This window comes from Vombatus ursinus, unplaced genomic scaffold, assembly GCF_900497805.2.
Source record: "Vombatus ursinus unplaced genomic scaffold, bare-nosed wombat genome assembly UNPS02006779.1, whole genome shotgun sequence".
Classification (NCBI taxonomy): domain Eukaryota; kingdom Metazoa; phylum Chordata; class Mammalia; order Diprotodontia; family Vombatidae; genus Vombatus; species Vombatus ursinus.
The window spans coordinates 24,392,860-24,419,454 of NW_020946557.1; the positions used below are offsets into that span (position 1 = coordinate 24,392,860).

Sequence of the window (26,595 nt, forward strand, 5' to 3'; positions counted from 1 at the left end):
GCTAGACTTAATAAAAGCTCTCAATTCTGGAAGAAAGGCTGGAAAAATGAGTAAATAATAAAAGACTTCAATGATAAATTGTGAAGCCAGGGTTGTGTAAGATACAAACCCAGGAGAAAAGAATTAATTCCACAAAATCTATAAGTAAAGCCTCTATAAGTAAAGCTTGGCCATAAGTCAGCTAGAATTTTTGGGAGCAAGGAAGCAAGCATTACAAAGTGACATAAGTAAAATGAGAGGAGGGGTAGGTTTACTGTTCTGCTTTTGACATGTGTTTGATATGGCCATGGGATTTATAGGTAGGAATACCATAGGCAATTGGAGTTTTAATACTGGAACTTAGGAGAGACATGAGGGTTGGCTAGGTAGTTTTCAGAATCATTTGTATATATAAATGATAACTGAACCCACAGGACTTCATAAAATCAATAAGAAAATGTAGAATAAGAAAAGAAATAAAGCCTAGGGGAGGGTTCTGAGGAACATTCACATTGGGAGACTGAGAGAGTAATTAGGAAATAGTTAGTCAGTAGTTGAGTATGTGATAGACATAGAATTTGAAACCCACCCCCCTGATTTTCAATCCAGTGCTAATCATTACCTCTTGGACCTACTCTCACCCTTCATGGGTTAACTCAAGTCCCACTTTCTTAAAGAGTCCTCATCTGATTTTTCAAACTATGGGCTGGCAAGCATTAATGTCAATTCCCAGAAAAATTTTAGAGTAAATCATTAAAGAGATACTTTGTTACCACTGAGAGAATTGTGGGAATTTAGTGAACCAAACTAACTCCATCTTGTGACACAATTCTAGACCTGGCTCAGTTCCCTTTCTATTTAATTATGGGTCTAGTGCAATTTCTGTCTTGTGAGAAAATTTTATTCAATTATGGAAATTGTGAAAAAACTTTATTGCATTGTTTGAAACTAGTGCTGCATGGCTGGACCACTTCTACCTGTTTCTTACAGACCCTTAACTAATGACCTAGGTTATGCTGCCCAGAAGTCCAGGTCTGAAGATTGACGCAGAGTTTTCTCACAATTATACATCTCAAGCAACCCATATATCTTACCTGAAAATGGGCCCCATACTGCCTGTTACTGTTTCCTTTTCCTTTGCATGAAGACTCATGGGGCTCGGGGAGTGGTTAGGATACCTCTTTTTCTGATTTCAGGGAATTACACCTGTTTGCTCTCCATCTCCCAATTCAGAAAGCCCCAAATCTTTCCTCCAGTTAGAAACTAGATTATCTAAATATACATCCTGTTTTGTTATCTTTTAATCCATGAACATCTGTCTCCCCCTGCATTTGGGGTCCAGTACCAAGCTGAGGAGAGCTCTCCCGATCTGTTATGCAATTGGCATGCATTGCTTAATAAATCAATATTCTTGGAAGCCTGAAAAAAAAGAAAAGAGGCCTCATCTGATTTTTGTAGTTGTGCTTCTGTGACCACACCAATTCTATAACTACTCACTAAGGCATAGAGATTCAAATCTACTTCTATAATTGACGTGTTTCCAACTTGTCAAATAGCAAGTGTTAGCAATAAGCCCTAAGAATGCTCTAGTTAAATTTGGCATTCTGGGTGAGATCCGGAAAGTAGTTGAGGGATGTTACACTGAGAAAACCCTTCCCACCCCCTCCAGACCAGCAAATATTAAAACTTAGAGTTCCTAAACCTTTGGATTAATATAATAGTATCACAAATCTAAGGCCTTTGCCAGTATTATATGGGGATCTGGAAAGCTATTGTCCATTCTTCATCTTTTCAGTCCTAAATTTCATTCTTAAATCAGGTTATATTGTCTTCCCTAAGGTCCAGTTTACTGAACTGGGTATGTCCCATGTGGTCAGAGTATTCCAGGATCCACAATCATGGAAGTGCTACAGCTCTCTGCTTTTCTTTATAAATTGTATTTAGATTCTGGTGGGGGTGTCAGGAGGGTCAGGTGAATTTCTGCCTTGTACTGGACATTGGGGTGGATGATAGCTAGGGTTTGGAGCTTTAGCTCAGGGTCTACCAGGGGACTGTTTTGGATATAGCATATATCTGCTTTAGGGGACTGTTTTGGATATAGCATATATCTGCTTTAATTTTGATGGCAGGCATTGTTTAGTTCTTGTCTTTTCATCCGTAGTGTCTCAAAAACTGTCTGGTATGTGGTAGGTGTTTAATAAATGTTTATTGGTGTGAATTGGTGGTTCAGAGAATTGAATATGATCTTTCTTTTTTTGATTTGCAGATTTTTTTTATTTTGCAATTTGCAGTAGTCTGAGATCCTGGGATATGATGGTCCAGTTAGTTGGGGGATAAGATATCAACACAGAAAGGTCTAATTCACGATTGTGCATGGTCAGTTCAGGAGGGAAGTAACAGAATAATATCAGTAAGGTGAAATGATGCCAATTTGTGGAGTGCCTGTAAAGTAAGTAGTAGTTATCCTCATTTTACAAATGAAGAAACTGAGGCTCAAAAAGGTGATGTTCTGTTTGGGATTTAAATCCAGGCATTCCTGACTCCAAGTCCACTATGTTCTATTGCTCAAAGTCATTGGAGTAAATGAAATTGCCAAGGGAGAAGAGATGTACGATCTTTCTTGAGTCTCATGTAATGGCTAGACCATACAGTACCAGGCAGTGGATCCCAAGGAGTGCTGGAAAAGAGAGGAGGGCTGATATTCTGGCTGAATATTTTGCAATGCCTTCTCTCTGGTCTCTGGGGGCTTAGTCTTCTGGGCTATAGGACTGGATCAAGGTGAGAACCTATCATTTTCCTTTAAGAGGTGACTCTTTAGGGGAAAGATTTGGAATCCTATGACACTACCTTTTCTGCCACTTATCTGTGTGGCCCTGGGCAAGTAATTTAAACTCCTTGGGCCTCACAGTTTTGTCATATACAAAGTGGGAGGGTTGGACTGGATGGTCTCTAGGCTCACTTCCAAGTTAAGAGGTGTGAGGATGCAGGAGTAAGGATTTAATCTATAAACTTTGCAAGGGCCTCTTGCAAGAATCCACAAGGACTTGCAATAACTGGAGGCTGAGAGGTTTGATTTCTGGGGTCAAGGTGGTGGACCTTACAGAGGACTGTAGGCATTGACTATCATGGGAAAGAGGTGCTATTACAAGGCCTTTTCCCAGAGTAGTGGTTAGGCCAGCTTGTTCCTAGGTGCTTCGTAGACTTGGAGAAACAAAAGCTGGACTGGGTATTTTGCCAGTTGTATATATTCCCTCCTAAATGATCATTGGCCTACCAAGTGGTAGTATGGGAAAACACTATAAGTATCAATTTAGCTTTTGCTATAATTGAAGATAGAACCTAACATGGGCAAATTTTTGTAGAGACACAAACAGGTTGATGACTACCTACATGAGGCTAATTCATTGCTGATAGGCATGACTAAACATTCCAAAAATTGATCCACCAGCTCAAGGGTCTTCCACAAGTCTTTCCTTAGGGTCCAGAATATGGCAGCTAGGTGGCACAGTAGATAAAATGCTGAACCAAGAGTCAGAAAGCCCTGGTTCAAATCTGGCTTCAGATATTTACTAGCTGCGTGACCCTATGGGGATAGTAAGTAATAGTACCTACCTTCCAGGGTGGCTGTTAGGATCAAATGAATTAATATTTGTAAATCATAAACTAAAAATGTTCTTATTATTATTACTAAGGAGATAATGTAATCTACTGTGTTCCCTGGGCCCTACCTAAGCTAGAAAATATGATTGTTAATATTAAAAATGCCTTTGAGTTCTTGGAGAAAGTATTCCATATTATACCACAAGGGACTGTCTCCTGTGAAGTAGGTTTGGAAAAGGTGGTATTAGCATGGAACCTATTCTGCCAGGAAGGATATTCCAAAGGTTACCTTGTCCCACTCTGTGGAGTGATTCCATAGGAAGAGGTTCATAAACAGTTTTCACTGGGCCACAAACCCTGGGAAATCCTGTGTTCACTCAATACATCTGACCAAAACATTGGAAGAAAGAGCATCTTATTCCATTAGTCTCCAGTGTTTACTTCTTGAAAGGGAACAGTCTTCTGAGTACATAGCCAATTCTGCAGAAGTCATCATCCCTTTTTGGAGGACCTGGAGTGCGGCATGTGGTCCTGGCATTGTCTGAGCAGCATCTGGGGTGGGGGAGGTTTGTCTGGCTTTGTCATGTGAGACAGGAAGAGATGGGGCCAATAGACAACTCTTTATGATGATTATCAGAAAGTACTGTCCAGCCATGGCTTGCCAATCTTGCACTTATGAAGTCAATTTTTTGAAACTGAGTGTAAGACTTTATCTTTATTCCTATTAACTTCCATCGTATTAAAGTTGGCCCTGTAGTCTATCTTGCCAAAATCTTTTTGGATCCTGAGTCTGCCATTCAGCATATTAATTATTCTCCCACCTTTGGTCCATCTGTTCTATCTTAATATGTGAATTCATTTATTTTCCTTTTGATTTATTTTCATTTTAGGGTTTATATCCAGAATCCCATGGCATCATTGACAATAATATATATGATGTACATCTTAACAAGAATTTTTCACTTTCTTCAAAAGAGAAATTCAATTCAAAATGGTGGAATGGGCAACCTGTAGGTATCCAATATCCAAGCTGTAATCTTTGCTTTCTTTCTTTCTTTCATTTTTTTTTTTAAATCTTTGCCTTCTAACGTGACAGAGAAAATCTTACACACGGCACAAAATTCACAGGGACTTGTCCCTGTAAACTTCAATCTTTGTAAATTTTTTATGAGTGAAATAAAATGTTATTTAAAAAGTTTGATTAAAAAAAATTTCTTAAAGCCTGATAGCTATTTGAAACCACTTTATGGATAGCAATTTTTTTTGTGATGTTATTAGAAATTGGAGGTGGTCACCTGATTGATGTTTCTTAGCTTTTACTCTCAAGCAGAACTTCAAATAGATAACTTCAAAAAGATGGAATTCTGGCCAGTTTTTAAAGATCATTATGAGAGTTTCCTTCAGATTGCTTGGTGATCAGTCCAGTGTAAGAAAATTCATTTCAACAAGCATTTACTAATCACCTACTAGATGCAGATATCCCTGAAACTTTATTATCCACTGAAACTTTTCTTATAGCTAAATTAAATGGCTGATGTTCCCATTTAAATCCATTTGCTCCCTCACACATTTTTCCCCCTTTTTTTATCCTCCTTGACCTTCAGCCTCAGTGATGGTTTGCTGAAAAACCCAAGTCAAGCTCTTAACCCACTCCATTTCTTACATTGCTCGGTAAGCAGGGCAAAGAATGAAACCCTGAGCAGGTTCTGTTGTTGATTTGAAAATGACTACCTCCCATGCTTTCTGGAAATCATCTGTCCAATGTTTGTTTAGAAGTCAACCATTGGATGGTGGTTTTAGCCTTTACAAACAATATTTATTTTTAAAACTGTGAAGGGTATTTCTTTTTATCACTTGGAACTTTTTATTCTAAATAATTTTCAAAATTCCAGCGATATGGGAGTAATAGAACAATTATTTTAGATGATTAAGTGATTTCCACATAAAAATTAGTCACATTATTTTCCAATTACATTAGAATAATAATAATGAACATTAAATAAATGGAGGATTTTTAAAATCTTGCGTAAATTGTCATTACAAATTGTAATAGAATAATGATTATATTATATTATCTACTCAAATGATTTTTAAAATACCAGTCCATCATTACTATTTTTCAATGGTATTAATAATTTTAAGTAAACAAATAATTTTTGAAATGAAAAATTATGTTTTGAATGCCATAGGATAAGAGAATAATGATTTTAAGTAAATAATTTTAAAAGTTGAGTCAATTACACTATTTTCTAATTGTTAAAATAATATTTTTGACCAAATAAATGATTTTAAAATTTTAAACTTTTAAAAACAATTTCACTATTTTCCAGTGATATTAGAATAGTTCAATTATTATAATATCTTTATAAAGTTGAAAAGCATACATGATTGTGAGTCATGCATAGAAACTAATCCCATTATTCTTAACCCCTCCTTATTCATGTTAATAGAAATCCTTACATTTATTTTTGAGGCGTTTCCTTGATCAACTTCAAGTTTCTTGGAAGTTTATAAATTGAAAGTTTTGATTTGTAGTAAATTTTTGATTTCATCTTCCTACAGATCTGGCTAACAGCTATGTATCAAGGTTTGAAGGCTGCAACCTACTTTTGGCCTGGCTCTGATGTAGATGTTAATGGCACATTTCCATCCATTTATGTGAACTATAGCAAGTAAGTCATAGCTTTAAGGTGTGAACCGATTAGGTAGGAGCAAGTGGGAAGTTGTATTTTAGGCAACTTTTCTTTAAGGATAGCAAGTTTTTTTGTGGTGTTATTAGAAATTGGATGGGGTCATCTGATTGATCTTTCTTAGCTTTTACTCTCAAGCAAAGCCTCAAATAGATAACTGTAGAAAGATGGAATTCTGTCCAGTTTTTAAAGATCATCATTATGAGAGTTTCCTTCATATTGCTTAGTGATCAGTCCAGTGTGAGAAAACTCAATTAGTTAACTCTCTAAGTTGGTTTTCTAAGTAGTAGTAGTTAGTTCTCCAAGATTTGGCATTTAAGTTAATGGAGGGAATTCTATCTTTGGTTTTCATACTGATGAAATCACAAAGCCTTGAAGTATTTTTATTTCTCTACCTTTTGATTTTAGTTGGCAAGGTAAGGTTCCTTCTATTGGGCTGATCTCCTATACTCCCAGTTCCCTAAAGGAAGCCCATCTATTTCCCTTTCATTATTCCTAAACAGGAAAGCTAAAAAAGATTTAGATTGGAAATGGCAGTATTGTCTCTTCAGACTTTCGGAATAAGACAAAAAGAAGTCAAATAAGAAGGATTTTTTTTTTAAAAGAAGAGAAGAGAGATCATAGAATCAAGATTTAGAGCTGTAAGAGAGAGTGGAGGTCATGCAATCCAACCTGTTATTTTATATATGAGGAAACTGAGGCCCAGATTGGGTGTCTTGCCCAAAGTCACATAGGTAGAAAGGAGCAGAATTAGGATTTGAGCCTAAGTGCACTGACTTCAGAACAAGTTCTCTTTCAATCATATTGACAACTCTCTTTTGAGAAAGATTTAGTAATTGAATTTTACTTATAAGAATACAAATCTATCTGTGTATTATCATTAATGTTGGAAAATATCAGTTTTTCCCTGCTTGATTAACATGTGTTGGTAGGAATATGCTCCTTATGATCCTGTATCTCCTTTCTCTTAACTATTTTCCTTTAGTTCTGTTCCATATGAAGAAAGAATTTCTACACTGTTGCATTGGCTTGACCTACCCAAATCTGAAAGGTAACTGCTAACATCACGTAAAGAAAAGATAATGCCGTATATGAGATGACTACTTGATATGACAGATTAGTCTTAATGAAAAGATGTAAATACACTGTGAGCCACACTAGAGTCCTGACATGGGTCGGTTGGAGTCTCTTTGCTGCTTTCCAAGTCCAGTGTGATGTTTTAAGTTAGCATTTATTGCGACCCATCTGAGTCCCCCTTCTGATGAATCTTTATGTCGGATGAAACCAAAATAATATTCGTTTTAAACAGCATGCATTTAACTAAAGCAAAATTTTAAGGTAAATAACAAGGAAAAGTCCCCCACATCTGAAAGGGCACAGAATGTCAGTTCTGGGGACAGAGACACTCTTGTTCCTAAGGTTGAGGCTCATCAAGAACACCTCTCTTTGCTCCCCTGGCTGGGCCTCATTCCTACTCAACTCCATCCCTGTAGTTTGCTGCTTTTCCTTAGACCTGCTACAGGCATCTACTGCTAGTTTATGTTTGTTTTGTTCTGTTCTGGCTTTTGCTTGTTTTCTTTTCTTTTTTTTTTCCCCCTGATATGTAGGGAACCTGTCTCCCTCAAAGGGAGTATTATCTTTTCTTTACAGAGACTTCCCTGGCCAAAATACTCCTTGGGGCTAAGCAGCACACTTTAAGTCTATTATTAATTGGAAACATAATCAAACTCAGCCCGAATAGCAAGAAGGCTCTACTGGTCAAAATCCATCTTTCTGACTACTGTTATCACCTTCCCTCAGTACTAATTTTCTCAGGTCCACTCGATCTTGTTTCCAACTCCCATTGTCCCTTTGGTAGCTAGGCCCTGAGTCATGTATACTTCTTAGGATCTTCACCACCCTCAAGGAAGCATTTAGCTTTAGAGCCTCATTTAAACCTCATTCCTACAGTTGCACCCAGGTCACTGTCCCCTTTTTAAAGAGCTTACATTTATCCTAATCAGATTTCATTTAATTAAAATTCAAAAAAATGGCCTAGCCTGCCCAAATCTGTTAGGATCCTGACTTTGTCATCCAATGACAATTATCCCTGCTAGTTTTATTTTTTAGCACCGAAAAATAAACACAATATTCCATATATTTTTAAAAAGGAATTTTAAGAGCTAAAGTGGTCTAATAAGAGCTGACATAACAAATTACATTTTGTTTTGTATTCACCATTTTGCTATATGTTGCTTCAGCTCAGGATCATTGTGCGTCTAGGTGGTTTCCTCCAGTTTCTCCCCTCCATCACTAATTGCTTTATGATTGCAAAAAAAACCAAACAAACAAACCCCCACCCCTACCCCAAGTCCTGGACATTATGTCTCTCTTAATAAAATGCACTCTAACATTAACTTTTCTGGCAATCATGTTACATCATTAACTCCTCTAAAATTTCAAGTTTTTTTTTTCCCAGATGAACTGCTGTTTAGCTAATCCTACCCCAATTTGTACTTGAAAAGTTGAGTTTTTTAACCTGAATATAAGACTTTACACTTATTCTTATTACCTGTCATCTACTTAAAATTGACCAAGTGTTTTATTTAGCCTGTTGAGATCTTTTTGGATCCTGACTTTGTCATCAGAACGTATTTGTTATCCTAGCTTTATGTCATCTGAAAATCTGATAATCACACCATCTATGCCTTTGTCTAAGCTCATCAGTTTACATTTTACAGAGTTGATACTCTTTCTTTTTTTAAGCCATACTCCAGATCTCTAGTCCTTCTCCTGTTCTCAACAGCCTTTTGAAAGATTCCTGAAAATTATTGATCAACCATATCCTCTAGTTCCTTTCACTTCTTCTGGGATGCAGTCCATCAGAGTCTGGTGATTTGATATCTTCAAGGGCAGCTAGATGCCTTCTGATATTTTCTTCCTTTTTTAACGATTTCAACTCCATCTTTATAGCCAATTTGTTTTGTCTCTTCTAGGCCAAATAGTCTCTGACAAAAAAAAATTGAAGCAAAATAAGAGGATAATTGTTCTTTCTCTTCAGCATCCATTATCTCATCCATTCACCCCTTCTTTCACCCCATGTTTTCTGTCAGTATAATTAAAAAAAACCCTATCTATTCTCCTTCCCTCCCCTTCTGTTATACAAATTTTTGAATATTCTACAAATTTCTAAAATACTCTAGTAATACTATGAAGAAATGGTCGGGGGGGGAGAGGTGGAGTGTCTGCAATTTGTCAGCTCAGGATATATATAAATGAGTATCAGAGAACCCTAAGATATAGAATCGTAGATCGTTGGATTCAGAGCTTGGAGGGACCTTGCAGGTCACCATGTCCAATCCTTTTATGCTGTAGATAAGAAAGCCAAGGACTAGAAAAGTTAAGTGACTTAGCCAAAGCCAAATAACTAAATATCAGAACAGAGATGTGATTCCAGGTCCTTCAACCCCAAATCCATGCCTGTTTCCAAATAGGTAATAGTTGAGGAAAGTGATAGGTAGCAAAGGGACAGTTATGTAACATGGTCAGAAATGAATGGAGACTGAAACACCGTGGTTACCATGGCTACTTTTTGACATTTGGGGAGTGGCTCCTGAAGTCCTTTTAAAGGGGCCTCATCCTGATACTCAGGTGGATAAAAGGGCATATGCTGACAGAGGCAGATGCTTACAGGTCCATTTTTCAGGTCCGACTGACATTCTCCTTTAAAGCTGCATTAAAAAGAATTTTTCTTAAGTGGATAGTATGAAAAAATTGTCATGTCTCTTAATTTTATCCTCAGACCAGATTTTTATACCTTATACATAGAAGAGCCAGATTCTGCTGGACATCAAGGTGGACCAGTCAGTGGTAATGTATGTTTATTTATTTTGTCTTAAAAATGTTTGATATTGGGTCATAGACAGGCAACATGTTATAGTCAGGAAGATCTAGGTTCAAACCTGACATGTATTAGCTGTGTGACACCTAGTAAGTCACTTTTTATGTCTCAGTGCTCTGATCAACTCTTTAAAACTGTAAGTTGCTTTGAAAATGTGCCATGAATTAGTAAGAGAAAGTTTCCTCACCTGGGAGTCCTCTTGTAACTAACGAGTTACAAGTCTAGTCCCCATCCTTGTTGGATTATGTTGCCTATGGGATAATGCAAAAAAAGTAACCTGCAGAACTGTGCAATGTGCCTCTGAAAAATAGACATCTATATTAAAATGTCATTAGAGTAAAATGATACAAATGATTGGCATTATTTACCAGTTTGACTTAGCATCAAGAATGTAGTGTGACTGGGCAGTATCCACCTTAGTCTTGTTACTTTTCAAATCCAAAGATGGCTTATGGCAAACTAAGTAGAGTGTAATTACGCTGTCCTGTGTCTAGTTTGTAGGTAGAGGCCTCCATAGTCACTGTCGGTGGTACTTATGTCCTGCTCTTATAGGTAGGACACATTGTTTACTCTGTGTGCCAAGAGTATTGGTGTGCATATAATTTATATCTATCTATTTACACACACACACATGTATATATGTTGTCATAAAGTCTTTTCAGTCGTGTCCAACTCTTTATCACCCTATGTGTATGTATGTATGTGCTTGTATATACATATACACATATATGTATACACATGCCTTATATATACATGCAATGCACACACACACATAAATAAATGTATAGAAATAAGGACTATATCTGTTATTTTACTAGTATAGAGAACTCCATAGTGAAGAAACACCTTCTACCAATACAGTTTGTTGCCTTTTGTGCAACTTATAGTCTTAAAAGATGTGCCTAGATCACTGAGAGGGTAAGTGACTTAGCCAGGGTCACATAACCTATATGTATCAGAGGCAGAATTTGAACCACATCTTCTTGGCTTTGAGGCTAGGTTTTTATTCACTATACCATGTTGCCTCTCATCTATATCTGTATCTGTATCTGTACTTGTACTTATACTTATATCTATACCTACATATCTATATTTTCTATATTTGCATCCATATGTAAACATTTGAAATGAAGGTAAACTAAGAGACAATAGTCTGAGCATGATCAATTTGTTAAGCTAGCAGTGACCAATAAATTGGGCTGATAGCCTCTCTCAATGATAAAAGAGCTTAAGATAGGGCTCATCTGTCCTTAACAGTTTTGGAGAATAGAGAGTTTGGTAGGTGGAGAAGTGAATGCAATTGGATACAAGGTAGACAGCATCATGGAGGTGGGGACAACATGATTAGTGATTTTAAAGAAAGTGACAATTTATTGTTTAGTCATTTTCAGTTGTGTCCAACTCACCATGACCCCATTGGAATTTTCTTGTCAAAGATATTGGAGTAGTTTGCCATTTCCTTCTCCAGTTCATTTTATAGATGAGGAAACTGAGGTAAACAGAGTTGAGTGATTTGCCCAGGGTCACACAGCTAGTAAGTGTCTGAGGCCATATTTGAACCCAGGAAGATGAACTCTATCCACTGTGCCAACTAGCTACTTTCTCTCTGATAATTAGGGAATGTTAACTGTTTTATAGTTCCCATTTGCAGCGTGCAGACCTGAATTAGCAGACTCCTTCGTGCCTAGAAAAGTTTGTTAGGGAGATAAGATCCTTCTTACTTGTACAAGGACAGGCAAAGACAGACAATGTACCTTTTGGGGATGATAGGAAAAGCTAACAATTATAAAATTAATCCATCATAAAATCAGTTAAATCCATAGAGCAGAAACTAGAGGTAATATTAATTTTGATATTTTCACATCATATTTAATCCATACCTACACCATATCCATGTTATTTAAATCTATGTCTATATAGATCTAATCTAATCATAACTTCGCCCCTAATTTTAATGCCTTGAATATTTTCCAGCAAAAAAAATTTTTTTTAATGACTAAAAGTAGAACTATGCTATTTTTCAGGGAAGAAAACAAAGGGGAAAAGAAATCCTGGATCATATTCTATTCAGCATGTGATGATGGGTGATGAGGGAAAGGAGAAGAGGGGAAGTACCAGCAGTAAGAAAACCAGTAATGCATGCCTACATGCCAAGTTCTAGCTGGTAGAGGGGGAAAAAAGTATGCTCACAAGGTATCTGGGTAGTGGGCTTATGCAGGTGTTTGGAGATGTATGGATATCTTTTATTACCTCAACCAGAGTTACTTCTCCTGTCTCAAATCTAGATGATTTACCTTTTAAAAAAAATGTACTAAGTCTTTATTGAAGGAGGCAATGTATACAATGAATAGAGCTTTGGCTTTAGAATAAGAGGAAATAGATTCAAATTCTGCCTCTAATACCCCAAATCAGTTAACCTTCCTTTGCCTCAGTTTTCTCATTTATTAAATGAGGAAAAAGATGTCTCTTCCAGCTGTAGCTCAGTGATGCCTTCTGTTTTCACATTATAGTCTTTACTATATACATATAATAATGTACATATGTATACATTACATTATATTGCTACTGACACAATTGAACTTTCCCTTTTAACAAAAAGCAGCAGTTAAGCAGTGTGGGGAGGGATGTGTGTGTGTGTGTGTGTATGACATGGTCATACCTGTCCTTTAGGAAGGTCAGTTTGACAGCTTAGTGGGAAATGGACTGGAGTGGCTAGGAAAACCAACCTGCAAACTATTGCAATAGTCTAAGTATAGATACAAATATAATGACTGAAACAATCTGTACTCACAAGAAGCTTACCTTCTAATAGGGAAGATGCAACCTATACTTTTAAATCAAGTATAATTTTCCACTCACTTGAGAGAATTACCAAAAAATGTTGGCACAGTTCCAGTCATAAAAGTAATAAAAGAATGTCTTATTTGTTAACCTATTGTCTTATAAAGAATTACAGGTACAAATTTGACATTTGTATAAATATAATGATACTTCGTTTAATTTGGACTACAGAGAAGAAAAAATAACTCAGCTAGATTCTTTTTTTAAAAGAGTGGAGAAGTATGATTTTCTTTTAGGCTTTACTTACTGGAAAAAAAAGCCTATTGCTACCTTTTAAAATATTTATTAAGCCAGATGTGAGATTTGTTCATCTTTTTCGGTACATTCTGAGCTCTAGTTCTCAGTGTCCCTAGAAAATTCCACTTTCTTATTCTTTTCCACTTTAAAATTACTTCTAAGTTTTGGACCATTCTGTCCACAGTGTTTGCATTCACTCAGAAATTAAACAAACATCTTAATTCTTTCAATTCACAAATTTAGACACCTGATAAATGCAGACCATTCTGGATAAGAGTCCAAGTTTTGCAGAGTCATACTATATTTGAGCATGTAATACTATACAAGGTTCAGGGAAATTTGTATGATGTTTGGTAGTATGGATACATTCTAGGAACACACCTTAGAGGGTCACATTAGAGAGTTTCTTATGTAGGAAATAGGTATGACCAGGAAACACGTATAACACAGATGGCTTGGTCAATTTGTGCCTCTGCTGATCACTCTCTCCACAGAAAGACTAATGTCTTAGGATGTCATTGAACAAGGTCTGCTGAAGAGAGGTACTTGAATGCTCTGCTGTCCCTGTTTTACTGCTCTATCTTGGGCATCTCCATTGATGATATTTTTTTTTTTGGTTGACTGCTCCTTGCTGCCCCCTGGAGTCTCTGCTGAACTGCTATTTTCTATTGCTGGTTGACATATCTGAACAATTTTTAGGGGGCACTTTAGTTAGACTGATCTCTGCTGCTTTCTACAGGCATCTCCACTGCTCTCTGCTACTTTCTTCTGCTCTCTGCTGCCATCTATTACTCTACAACTAATACCTAGCCTCTTTTCCCTTGGAGGGTTGGGGAGTAGGCATTCATTAGATTATAGCTCCAAGAGCTCCTAAATTCTTTTCTGATTTCAGACCTTGGCCAGTCCCACAAAACCATCTAGTTACAGAAGTTTTTAGTCAATTAACAAGTACTTTTTTTAATGCCTATTATATGCCAGACATTGTGTTAGGGACTAGGGATACAAAAATTTAAAAAAAACAACAACAGAACTTTGCTCTTAAGCAGCTTAAATTCTACTAGTAGATATGTACCTATATTAGTATATAGAAATAAATTTGTAGAGCATAAATAGAAGATAGATGATGAGAGAGGATACAAACAGTTGGTGGGAGATGGATCATGCACAAGTTGGTGTTTAAGCTGAGTCTTTGAAGAAAGTAAAGGATTCTATGAGATGAAAATGAGAAAGGAGTACATTCCAGGAATGGGCAATGGTTAATGAAAAAGTACAGAGATGGGAGATAGAGTGCTACATGTGAGAAACAACAGAAAGACCAGTTTGGCTAGACCATTGAGGGTGGGACAAGATATATATTGAGCCTGGAAAGATAGATTGGAGCCAGTTTGTGAAAGGGTTTAAAAAGTGAAATGAAGAATTCATATTTAACTTGGAGTCAGTAGGAAGTCATTAGAACTTAGAGACCTCAATGAACATTCAATTCCAGCCCATTCACAAAAGGAATCCCAGGTATAACATAATCAACAAATGGCTATATAGGATCTACTTGATGACTCTGAAGGAAAAGGAACCCACCACCTTTCCAGGCAACACATTCAACTTTTGGATATCTCTAATTTTTAGCAAATTTCTCTTAACATCATACCTAGATTGTCTTCATGCAACTTGGACCTCTTGGTCCTGATTCTAGCACCAAACTAATCAATCAATCAATAAACATTTATTAAGTGCCTACTTTGTGGAAGGTACTGTACTAAGCTCTGGGGATACTAAAAGAGGCAAAAGACAGTCTCTGCACTCAAGAAGTTTGCAATCTAATAGAATAAATCTAATCTCTCTTTTACATTTCAAGGCCAGAGACTTGACCTTGACTTTTAAAGAATGTGCAGCATTTGGAAAGGTAGAAGGGACTGGAGAGTGCACTACGGATTTGATAGACTCATTAGCTTTTTAATAACATGCTTGTAACCTATCACTTTGTTCTAGTGACTCTCGTAGTTAATGGAAAATTGGGTGCACGATGTTTTGAGCTTGAAGGATGTAACCATAAATAACGCATCATATACATTTAGTCACATAAACCACTGTTCATTATTGACAAATAAACTAATGTCATTTTGGATGGAATGAGAAATAGAGATGTAGCACTTATTCCATGAAAGACACTCCTAATAACAAAATATTCACTTTGTTGTAATAATAGCATTGAGAGCAGAACAGTTTCCATTACCATTACAGAACTAAACATCGTTCATTGCTAGAACAAGAACTAGTTAGTCAAGTCTAGAATGCTGTCTTGTCTTTTTGAAAGATAATATTGTGGGAAGGTTGCTTAAATTTCAACCTAATGAGAGGAGTCAAATCCAAAAACAATCAACAAATAGTGAAAATAGCCACTATCCCAAACCCAGAAACAATAATGATAATGACAACACTAACATAATGCTCATAATTTTTGCAAAACTCTTTGCATGCATTACCTCATTTCATCCTCCTAGCAGACCTGTGAAGTAGTTCTGTTATCCTTGTTTACAAAATATTGTTTTTATTTCTATTTTTTATTACCTTCTTTTCCAAATATATTCCTCCCCTCTCCCTTAGGTAGCTTTCCATAATACAGAACTGGTATAAGGCTAATTTGAACCATTCATTTAACAAAATTTAAAAAATATTTAAAGAGGAAAAAAGTTTCATAAAATCACTTAACACATTCATCTTATTTGACACTATATTACACATCTGCCACCTCTGCAAAGAAAAGAACAAAGGCACATTTTCTTATCTCTTCTCTGTGGACCATCTTGGTTAATTGTTGTTGTTCAATCATTAGTTGTGTTCGACTCTTCATGACCCAATGGAACATACTGTCCGTTGGATTTTCTTGGGAAGGATACTGGAGTGGTTTGCTATTTCCTTCTCCAATCTTGGTGATTATATATTCCCACTTTACAGATGAGGAAACTGAAGCTCAGAAGGGGCAAATGCCTTAGCCAGACTTACAAATCTGGTATATGATGGAACTGTTAACTCAAACCTAGGTTTTCTTGACCCCTAATTCATCTTTATATTCTACTATACTATAAATGTGTTCAGAAAGAACTGTTTAGTAAGTTCATAAAGCTGGGATTTAAAAAAAAAATCTCAGATACACCGTGCAAACATTAAAGAATTTTTTTTCATCTTTATTCTCACCATGCAGTTCATATACAACTTCTTTATTCAAGGTCTGTCTCTACTTTTTCTCTTTAGGTTGTCTAACTTTATTAGTATACATTTATAACCTGATGTATTGAAATAATCTCTCATCTTTTAAAATTCATTCTGTCTTTAATCCCCCCATTTGAAAAATGTAACAGAAGCTTATTTAATAATAGCTTTACCTATTTTTTTTTTCTGAGGCAATCGGAATTAAGTGACTTGCCCAGGGTCACACAGCTAGTGTCATGTGTCTGAGGTCCGGATTTGAACTCAGGTCCTCCTGACTCCAGGACCTGTCCTCTGTCCACTGCACCACCTAGCTGCCTGCCCCTTAGCTTTACTTTTAATGAAAAAAAAATAGAGACCCAATTTTGTTTTATAGAAACAATGACTATAATAAGATGGGTACTATGTACTAAGGACATATTTAGCACGGAGCAAGTCGGGCTTACTCCAGGGTACCCACATCTGAATGGATGGTGTTCCTTCCTGGGAGAGTATCCTTCATTCTTGGAGCAATCACAGCTTCTGTGCCTCATTTTATAATATTCACTTAGCCTGCCCCATGGTACAATTACCTTCCAGCCTGTTATCTCTAGGCTTTCACTATGAAATCAACCCTTTCCCAGCTTCTACCTTTCCTCTAAACCTAGATATACTTTCAAACTCAGCTATACTTCCAGGACAAAGCTTAGACTGCCTAGTGCAACTGTGTCTTTAGTCTCAGATCCTCCACTAGGATTCTCCCTCAACTGCCTTTACTCTGATTAAAAACCACAGCAACAACAACAGCAAACAGCAGGTCTGCTAGGCAAAAAGCAAATAGCTTTCTGAGATAAATAAGAGAGTGGTAATGTGTTTATTACCTGTCTTTAACAAGTGATTATTTGTTTATACGAGATATAATTTGTAGTAGAAAATGCTAACTTCGTCTTTGTTGTCCAGGTAATTAAGGCCTTAGAACAAGCGGATAAGGCTTTTGGAATGTTAATGGAGGGACTAAAACAAAGGAACTTACACAACTGCATCAATATCATTCTTCTGGCTGATCATGGTAAGCTTTCTTGCATCAATTTATTCATTTAGTGTTTCCTTTTGCAGCTCTTTACCTGAGCATACAAAGTAACAATAACTACAAAGTAACCCTAGAATAAGAATCAGCCAAATGAATCAACATTCATTTATTTGGTAGGTGCCAAGATCTGTGCTAGGCTTTGGTAACATAAATTCAGCAATGTTATTGATTGGATAAAGAACTGGAAAAATGATTAGATTTGATTCCTAATTCCTAATTCTAAATTGTCAACAATATTAATAATAGCATACTTTTATATTGTGCTTTATCAACATTATCTCATTATAAATAAGGAGAATAAGCAAGATTCCCCCCCCCCTTTTTTTTGTGAGGCAATTGGGGTTAAGTGACTTGCCCAGGATCACACAGCTAGTAAATGTCAAGTGTCTGGTCTGAGGCTGGATTTGAACTCAGGTCCTCCTGACTGCAGGTGCTATATCCACTGTGCCACCTAGCTACCTTTTTTTCCCCTGATTTTCCCATTTTTTCAAATGTATGAATGAATAAATGAGAAAAAAAACCCACTTATTAAGTCCTTACTATATGTGAAATATTATGCTAAGCAATGCATATATAAGTAGAAAAGAGAAATAACTCCTATTCTGAAGGAGCTCACATTTTAATGGAGGAGATAACATTTATAAGAAGTTTTGCCTGCAGTAGATGGATAGGTCCCATGGTCTTTAGAGTGTAGTGGCAAAGTAGGGCTAGTGGGAGGGGTATGGGTGTGGATGTGGTGTGGTGTAGTGTGGTGGTTCTGCTGTTCCCAGGTTCCTTAGGTTCACGTGCCCATTGGTAGCAGGTAGTTAGAAGTTGTTATTGGTGGTGGCGAGGATGATGGACTCCGTCCCAGCTATGATGATGGCTACAGGAGGAGGGCTGGAAGCAGGTTGGTGGTGATAGTGGTTGATGGAGTGGGAGTGACTTTAATTCTCAAGGCTCTTGGGCTCAGGGTGCTGGGTTATCCCTATCACAGACCAAGGGGAGATGCTGTCAGTAGTTTGGCTTGCCTGTCTCATTTTGCTTCCTTTCTTTCCGTTATGCTACCTTGCTGAGGTTCATAGAGGTTAAAAGACTTGCCCAGGGTCAAATGGGTACTAAGTGTCAATGTGTCAGAGGCAAGACAGACAATGTTGTAGGGTGGAAAGAATGCTGGCTTTGAAGTTAGAGAACTAGGGTTCAAATTCTGCTTCTAATACTACTACTTGTTTTGTTTTGTTTTTCTTTCAACTTAATAGTATTTTCTTTTTCTAATTACATGTAAAGATAGTTTTCAACATTCACTTTTATAAGATTTTTGAGTCCCAAATTTTTTTCCCTCCCTTTGCCCTTCCCCAAGATGGCAAGCAATCTGATATAGGTTATACATGTACAATCATATTAAACATATTTCCACATTAGTCATGTTGTGAAAGAAGAATCAGAACAAAAGGGAAAAATCATGAGAAAGAAAAAAAAAGAGAAAATAGTATACTTTGATCTGCATTCTGACTCCATAGTTCTTTCTCTGGATGTGGATAGTATTTTCCATCATGAGTCTTTTGGAATTATCTTAGATCATTGTAATACTACTACTTGTATGACCTTGTTGGGTTATTTGGTTATTTCAGTTGTGTCTCTTCACCTTTTTCTCCTATTCCCTAATTCCTGGGACACACTTGCCTTCACCTTCTGAGAATTACAGGGTGTTCTAGGTTGTTGATAAAACTTCTTCTCAGACCTTACTAACATAATGATTTTTTAGAAACTTGATATTCCATTCCATTCCATGCAACACATATACGTTGATGTTATCTTCTCCAGTCCTTTCTGTCCCTCTCTATACCTTCTTCGATGGTTTTTTTTCTAACCATTCTGTTTGCTAATATGCCTAGCTTTGTGTATATATTTTACCTGAGTGCTGGAGATTTTATACATTCATATACACATACATACTTATGTACATACACAGATTATATATCTATATCTATGTTAGCACTGATAGTCCTTTTTTCAATGTTTAATTGGGAATCAAATAGTTTGGATTCATATGGTGTCACCTTTTGCTGGAGAGTGGGTCCAACTGCTATTTGTTTTGTAAATTTATGCAGAGATCAGGCAGGTAATTTCTTCCATGTTTCTCTAATATGTTCCTGATATGACCTTATATAGGTAGGTCCTGTATCTATTTAGAGCCAGTCTTGGCATAGTGTGTGAGGTATTGGTCTAAATTTAATTTCTTCTATGCTACTGTCCAATTTTCCAAGAAGTTTTTGTGAAACAGTGAGGCCTTCTCCCGGTAGCAGGGATCTTTATATTTATCAAACACTTGGCTATTAGGTTCATTTGCTTCTGTATGTTATATATCTAATTTCTTCCATTGATCAACCTCTCTATTTTTACATCTGTACCAGATTTTTTGGAGAATTGCTATTTTCTAGTATAGTTTGTGATTTGGTACTTCTAGGCCCCCTTCATTGCCACTTGTTTCAAGATTTTCTCTGAGATTCTTAACTTTTTTTTGCCTCCATATGAATTTTGTTATTATTTGTTATATGTCTAGAAAATAATTGATTGATATGGTATTGAATTAAATAAATTAAGTAGTATTGTCATATTTGTTATATTGACTCATCCTACCCATGAGTCATTACTATTTCCCCAATTATTTAGGTTTGTCTTTATTTCTGTAAAGTGTTTTCTGGTTGTATTGATGTAGTTCTTGGTTGGTAGACTCCAAAATTACATTAAATGGAATTTCTTTTTCTATTTCTTCCTGTTGATTTTTATTGGTACTATGTAGAAATGCTTAATAACTTATGTGGATTTATGTTATATTCTACAGTTTTGTTGGTTATTGTTTCAATTCATTTTTTAGTTTTAGTTTCTCTAGGTTTCTTTAGGTACACCATCATACCATTTGCAAAATGTGAGATTTTGTTTCTTTTTTACTTCTTTAGGTTTTTTTTTGTCTTATTGCTATATCCAGAATTTCTAGTAGTAAGTAGAATATAGGGGGTAATAAATGACATCCTGGTTTTACCCCTGATTTCCTTGGAAAGGATTCTAGTTATCCCCATTACATAAAATGTTAGTGCTTAGTTTTAGATATATATTACTTGTCATGTTAAAGAAAGGTCCACTTTTAGAAGAAATAGGTATCTTCTCAAAATTGAGCACTTAGTATTTGCCAGATCTGTCCTAAATTCTTGGAATAAAAAAAACAAAACCGTCTCTGCCTTCAAGGAACACACACACATACACACACACACACACACACACACACACACACATTTATTTTCTCTCCCTTCTTCTTCCCTTTTCCCATTGGAAAAAAAAAAAGAGAAGCCTTCCAAAGTTGTTTGTCTTCATAATGTTGCTATTATATAATTTTTTCTGGTTTTGCTCACTCCATTCTGCATCAGTTCTTTGAAACAATGCCTTTCATCATTCCTTATAGTGCAGTAGTATGCTGTTAATTTATACACCATAATTTGTTCAATTGATCCTTTAGTGATGGACACCCCTTTAGTTTCCAGTTCTTTGCCACTACAAAAAGAGTTGTGATAAATGTTTTTGTATATACGAATTCTTTTCCTTTTTTTTTTGATCTCTCTGGACTATAGGCTTGTGTCAAAAGGTATGTGCACTTCAGTGACTTTTGGAGGTACTATTCTAAAATACTTTTCAGAATGGATGAACTGGTTCATAAAGGGGCTTACATTCTCCTAGGGGAAAATTACATATATATGGATAAGTAAATGTAACATACATGCAAGATAATTACAGACATGATTAAGATTGTTAAATTTAATAAGAACTTGGCTAAATTCTATGTATTTTTTTTTTAGGAATGGAACAGACATACTGTGATAAGTTGGAATATATGACTGATTACTTTCCAAAAATAAATTTTTACATGTATGAAGGGCCTGCCCCTCGCATCCGGTCTCTCAATATCCCAAAGGACTATTTTACTTGTAAGTATGCACCAATTTCTATAGATGGCCTTGGGAGCTAGGAGGCATAGATAAGGAGAGTCAAATTTTTGGAGAGTAACTGAGAGAACATCTGTCTCATCTCCTATACATTTCAGTAATTGTCAGTTTCTTGAAGGCAGGAACCATTTTGTTTTTGACTTTGTCTACTCTATACTTAGCACAGTTCCCAGCACAGAGTAGCTCATTCCTTCTTTTATTTAACCCTATCTTTTAATTCTGCTAGAAGTAAAACTAAAGTATGTGCTTGTTAAATTGAAAGGAATGGAATTTTGAAAAAGGGTCACACAAAGTCAAACGAGAATCTCCTATTTTTATGAACTTTGAAAGAAAGATATTCCATAACCTTTCATGTTAGACCCTGCTGTTAAATAAAAATTTACCCTAATCCATGCCAAGACCCTTAAGAGTTTTTGAATTAAAAATTAACCCTAAATTTTAAGTTCATTTTTACTGAGACATAATCTTATCAATGAATGTGACTGAAAGCCCTATGTGAATGTTTCTCATTTTTTAATAATTAGCAATTGAAAAATAATAATTTTTTTTTCCTCTTGAAACAGTTGATTCTCAAGGAATTGTTGAAAACCTCAGTGTAAGTAACCCTACCAATATTCTTCTGCATGCATTTGAAACTTTGTAACCTAGTAGCTTTCATCCCAGACAGTACTTAACTTTGGTAGTAAGAAAGTAGGAAGAAAAAGTTTTATTCAGAGGTGGCACCTTTGCCACCATTGGTGACTTCCTACTTGGCTACTGAGGTCTCCAGTTTGTGCCCTTCAAGAAAGAATTTCTAGTATATTAATCTTCAATCGTCTTTATTTCTTAAGTTCTCCAAAGTAAAAAAAAAAAAGGGGGCCACCTATTTCAGGCTCCCTTAGCTCAATGAAAACAGGACATGAGAGATCCTTGTAGACCCCTATACAGTTCAGAAAAATCACTTTATACCATTTGTTGACTGTATGTGATTAACATACCTTGATTTGAAACCAGAATGAAAAAGCATTTTAGGGATAGTATTTCAAATATATTTTTAAAAATTTTACTGCCATTTTGATAAAGCATTAGCCTTTGTGGAAGAGTTTATTGAGGGCTGGAAATTATTCATTTTCTATACAAATGATCTAAAATTCTTAATAAATGTTAAGTATGAAATATTGGTAAGTAATTACAGCCCTTGCTGCTGAAATGTATATATGCAGCATGTTCTGTTTGAGTCATTAAAGCACTTGTTTTACAGTTTATTTCAGATTTAGAAATATAATTGTATAGTTTATATCACTCATTGTTTATATCAGATTTAGAAATATAATAGTTTTATCCCACTGTCCAATATCTATTCTCTCTACCCTAAATTCTTCTTCTTAGTTTTTTTTTTTTTTTAAGTTTACTTTAGACTCCAATCCCTTGATGTTGCATTTGGCATGGGTGAGGGTTGTGAAGTAGAAAGAGAAGCTGCTAAAGCTGATCAAATACTCCCAATCTTAGAGTGAGATTTTTAAAAATGTGGTAGGATAGCTTGTATGGGCTATCTAGATGCTACAGTCAAGGTCTAGGGCTAGCTTCAGAAATGCTAGAGAATTCACCCCAACCTAGCACCCACACATACACAGTATTCCAACATTAGCTATGCAGGTTTTTGGGACTCAGAATTTCAAATGGGGGCAGTTAGGTGGTACATTGGATATAGTGTTTGGAGTGAGGAAGATCTGAGATTAAATTCAGCCTCAGATCCTGGGCATGTTACTTAATCTGTTTGCCTCAGTTTCTTCAACTATTAAATGGGGATAATAATAGCACCTACCTTCCAGAGTTGTTGTGAGGATCAAATTAGATAATAATTGTAAAGTGCTCAGTACAGTGCCTGGCATGTAGTAAACATCATATAAATTTCAGCTATTATTATTATTGTTATTGTTATTATTAGTAGTAGTGGTAGCAGCAATAGATTCGGCAGCTAGGTGGCACAGTGGATAGTGTGCCAAGCCTGGAGTTGAGTAGACCTGAGTTCAAATACAGCTTTAGACACTTAACTAGCTGTGTGACTCTGGACAATTGACTTAACCCTGTTTACCCCAGTTTCTTCATCTGTAAAATGAGTTGGAGAAGAAAATGGCAAACCACTCTGGTATTTTTGCTGAGAAAACTCCAAATGGGATCATGACGAGTTTGACATACCTGAAATGACAACAACAAGAAGAATTAGTGGTAGTGGTAATGGTCGTGGTGGTGATGGTGGTAGTGGTGGTTGTAGTGGTAGTAGTAGTAGAGATAGGTGGCACAGTGGATAGTGCTCTGGTTCTGGACTCAGGAATATCTGAGTTCAAATCTGGCCTTAGATACTTACTGAGTTGTGTGACCCTGGACAAATAATTTAACTACTATTTGCCTCAGTTTCTTCATTTGTAAAATGGGGGTAATAACAGTAACAACCTTCCAAGATTGTCATGAGAATAAAATGAGATACTTGTAAAGTGCTTTGCAAACCTTAAAGTGCTATATAAATGCTAATTATTATCATTAAAATAGACATTTATTGCTACAGTAGATAAACTCTATGATAAACCTAGTAGGGTCTAACTGAAAGACTGTAGTAGATCTGGGTTTTCCTTATCTACCCCAATTAAACACAACTCTGTCTTTAGCCATATGGCTTCTTGGAATAGTTGTGGCCTGGGCTACAGGAATTTCAGTTTTCCTAGTTCTAAGACTTTTGATCTAGCCTTAGACCATCTCTGTGGGCATAAAGGGGGAAAAGAGACCACTGTAAACCAGAAGCACACTTCTCTCCATCCCCTTTTCCTTGTAGACCTTTGTAGTGAATGGGAGACTGTTTTTGCACTATAAGTGAATACATGAAGTCTGTGTTTTTGCATACATCACACACACAATTTTGATACCTATCAACTTTTCTTAATGAAAAGGTAGGGTTGAATTAAAGAATGAATGAGAAATTCAACTAAAAAGGAAATCAAATATAAACTATTATCTAACAAAAACAAATTTAGTGTATTCTTTTTGTCCATATACTAGTTGTAAAAGACTTGTACTTAATGTTTGAGAAAATAGGTTGCCAGGTGCAAAAACTTTTTCCTAACACCTTAGAAAGACCAAGAATAATCTGTCAAAATTTTTTTTTTATTTTAATTAATTTAATTAGTATTTAATAATAATAGGTCACCTATCTATCTCTATATCTTATATCTAGAAACCTATTTTCTCAAACATTAAGTAAAAAGGAAATTACACATTACTAGACAATAAATGTCTACTAAGAGATTGCATCGGGGCAGCTAGGTGGCGCAGTGGATAGAGTACCAGCTCTGAAGTCAGGAGGACCTGAGTTCAAATCCAGCCTCAGATCAAACTTGACACTTACTACCTCTGTGACCCTGGGCAAGTCACTTAACCCCAATTGCCTAAAAAAAAAAAGAGATTGTATCCCTAGGTATATAGATATATAAATTGATAAATAAGATCCTTGAGGGAAGGGACTATTTTTTTTGCTTTGTTTTGTCTTTGGATACCAAGAGTCTCTCATAGTAGGACCTTAGTAAGTACATGTAGAATTGCAAAATGACCTGTATTATCTGGTTTGGTCTTCACGAAAGCCTCCTACCGTGCAACCTGAGAATAGCTTGTGTCCTTATATTTTGTTACATGAGACTACATTACCTTCATTCAAAGAAGTGCAAGAACATATTTGCAAGGAACAAGAAATGTCTACGTGCTATGAGTTTCAGGAGAAAATGTGTTTTTACAAACATTTATTTATCATGTGCAAAAACAAACATCAACAAATATGGACATTTCATTGGTGCTCTTTTTTCTTTCATGGGCATTTCCCTTCACTTCCTCTAAGACTTCCTCTGCCCTGAACAAAAATATTATGAAAGCTTCCCCCTGCTCCAATGTCACAAAATAAGTATGGACAAGCAAAATAAATTCATATGTTGGTCATGTTCAGAATATCTGTCTCTTTCTGCACCTCTAATCCATCATTTCTCTACTAAACAATAAGATACATTGTTCATCAAAAGTGTTCCGAAGTCCCTATTGTTCAATGCATTGATCATAGTTCTTAGGTCTTTTTTAGTTGTTTTCATTTATAATCTTGTAGTCATATAAATTATTTTCATGAGGAAATCTTTACCTGTTTTTCAGTGCAGAAAAGCAGATCAACATTTTAAGCCCTACCTGACTCCTGACTTGCCCAAACGACTACATTATGCTAAAAATGTTAGAATTGACAAAGTTCACCTTCTTGTAGATCAGCAGTGGCTGGCTGTAAGGTCTGTATGGTAATTTACCTATTTACTAAAACACCAATATCTCATGTTTTCCATCATTTATCCAAATTTTCATCTTACTGTTGTGCTCATATAATTTGAGAGTGAGTGGCTGGAATGAATATCTTTGATGTTATATAAAACATGGTCCTACGTTTTGTTTGCACTTTCATATTGCACTCATGTTTGTTAGTTTAGTGATATCATAGATTCATAGATTTAGATCTGGTAGGAGCTCTAGAGATTATTTTATCCAACTCCCTCATTTTATAGATGAGGAACCTTGAGATTTAAGTGATGTGTCTAAGGTCGCATAGATGATTAGCAGAGCTGGCATTCTAAGCCAGGTTCTCTGACTCCATATTTATGTCTTTCTTACTTTATTAAAACCAAGTTTGTTATTTTTAGGATACAGATGAAGGTATCCTGGGAAATTTCTATGTATTTGTATATATGTGTAAGTGGGCATAAGCTTACGCTCACGGTTGTCCCATCAGACAGAAGAACATTGACCTTAGTCATGCTGCAGAATAATTTATTTTTAAGTTCAGCCCTGTGTGAAAACTGAAACTCAAATTAGATTTATTTTTCTCAAGGTTTTTTCCATACTTGTGAAGAAACAGAAGGGAGATAGAGAGCTTTGATGGTTATAGGGGAAATAAAAAATTTTTTGGACCTTTATTTATTCTCTTATCAGGTATGAGGCAGCATAATATGATGGAGAGAGCCAACTTTGCAATCAAGAAAACCTGGCCTCTTGACATGGTGCCTATGTGATTCTGGGAAAGTTGCTTAATATTTTAGTCCTACATTGGTAGGGAAGTTCCCT

General features: G+C 36.0%; 1 protein-coding gene across 1 annotated transcript in view; it reads left to right on the top strand.

Annotated features, from left to right (window-relative positions):
- ENPP3 (ectonucleotide pyrophosphatase/phosphodiesterase 3) overlaps nt 1-26,595 on the top strand; it is a 114,700-nt gene that overhangs the window by 41,140 nt on the left and 46,965 nt on the right. The window contains exons 9-16 of the mRNA XM_027848671.1: nt 4,470-4,589; nt 6,142-6,251; nt 7,255-7,320; nt 10,051-10,123; nt 17,371-17,479; nt 21,331-21,459; nt 22,041-22,072; nt 25,642-25,769. Coding sequence (XP_027704472.1) covers nt 4,470-4,589; nt 6,142-6,251; nt 7,255-7,320; nt 10,051-10,123; nt 17,371-17,479; nt 21,331-21,459; nt 22,041-22,072; nt 25,642-25,769 — 767 coding nt within the window. The remainder of the gene's footprint in view (nt 1-4,469; nt 4,590-6,141; nt 6,252-7,254; nt 7,321-10,050; nt 10,124-17,370; nt 17,480-21,330; nt 21,460-22,040; nt 22,073-25,641; nt 25,770-26,595) is intronic.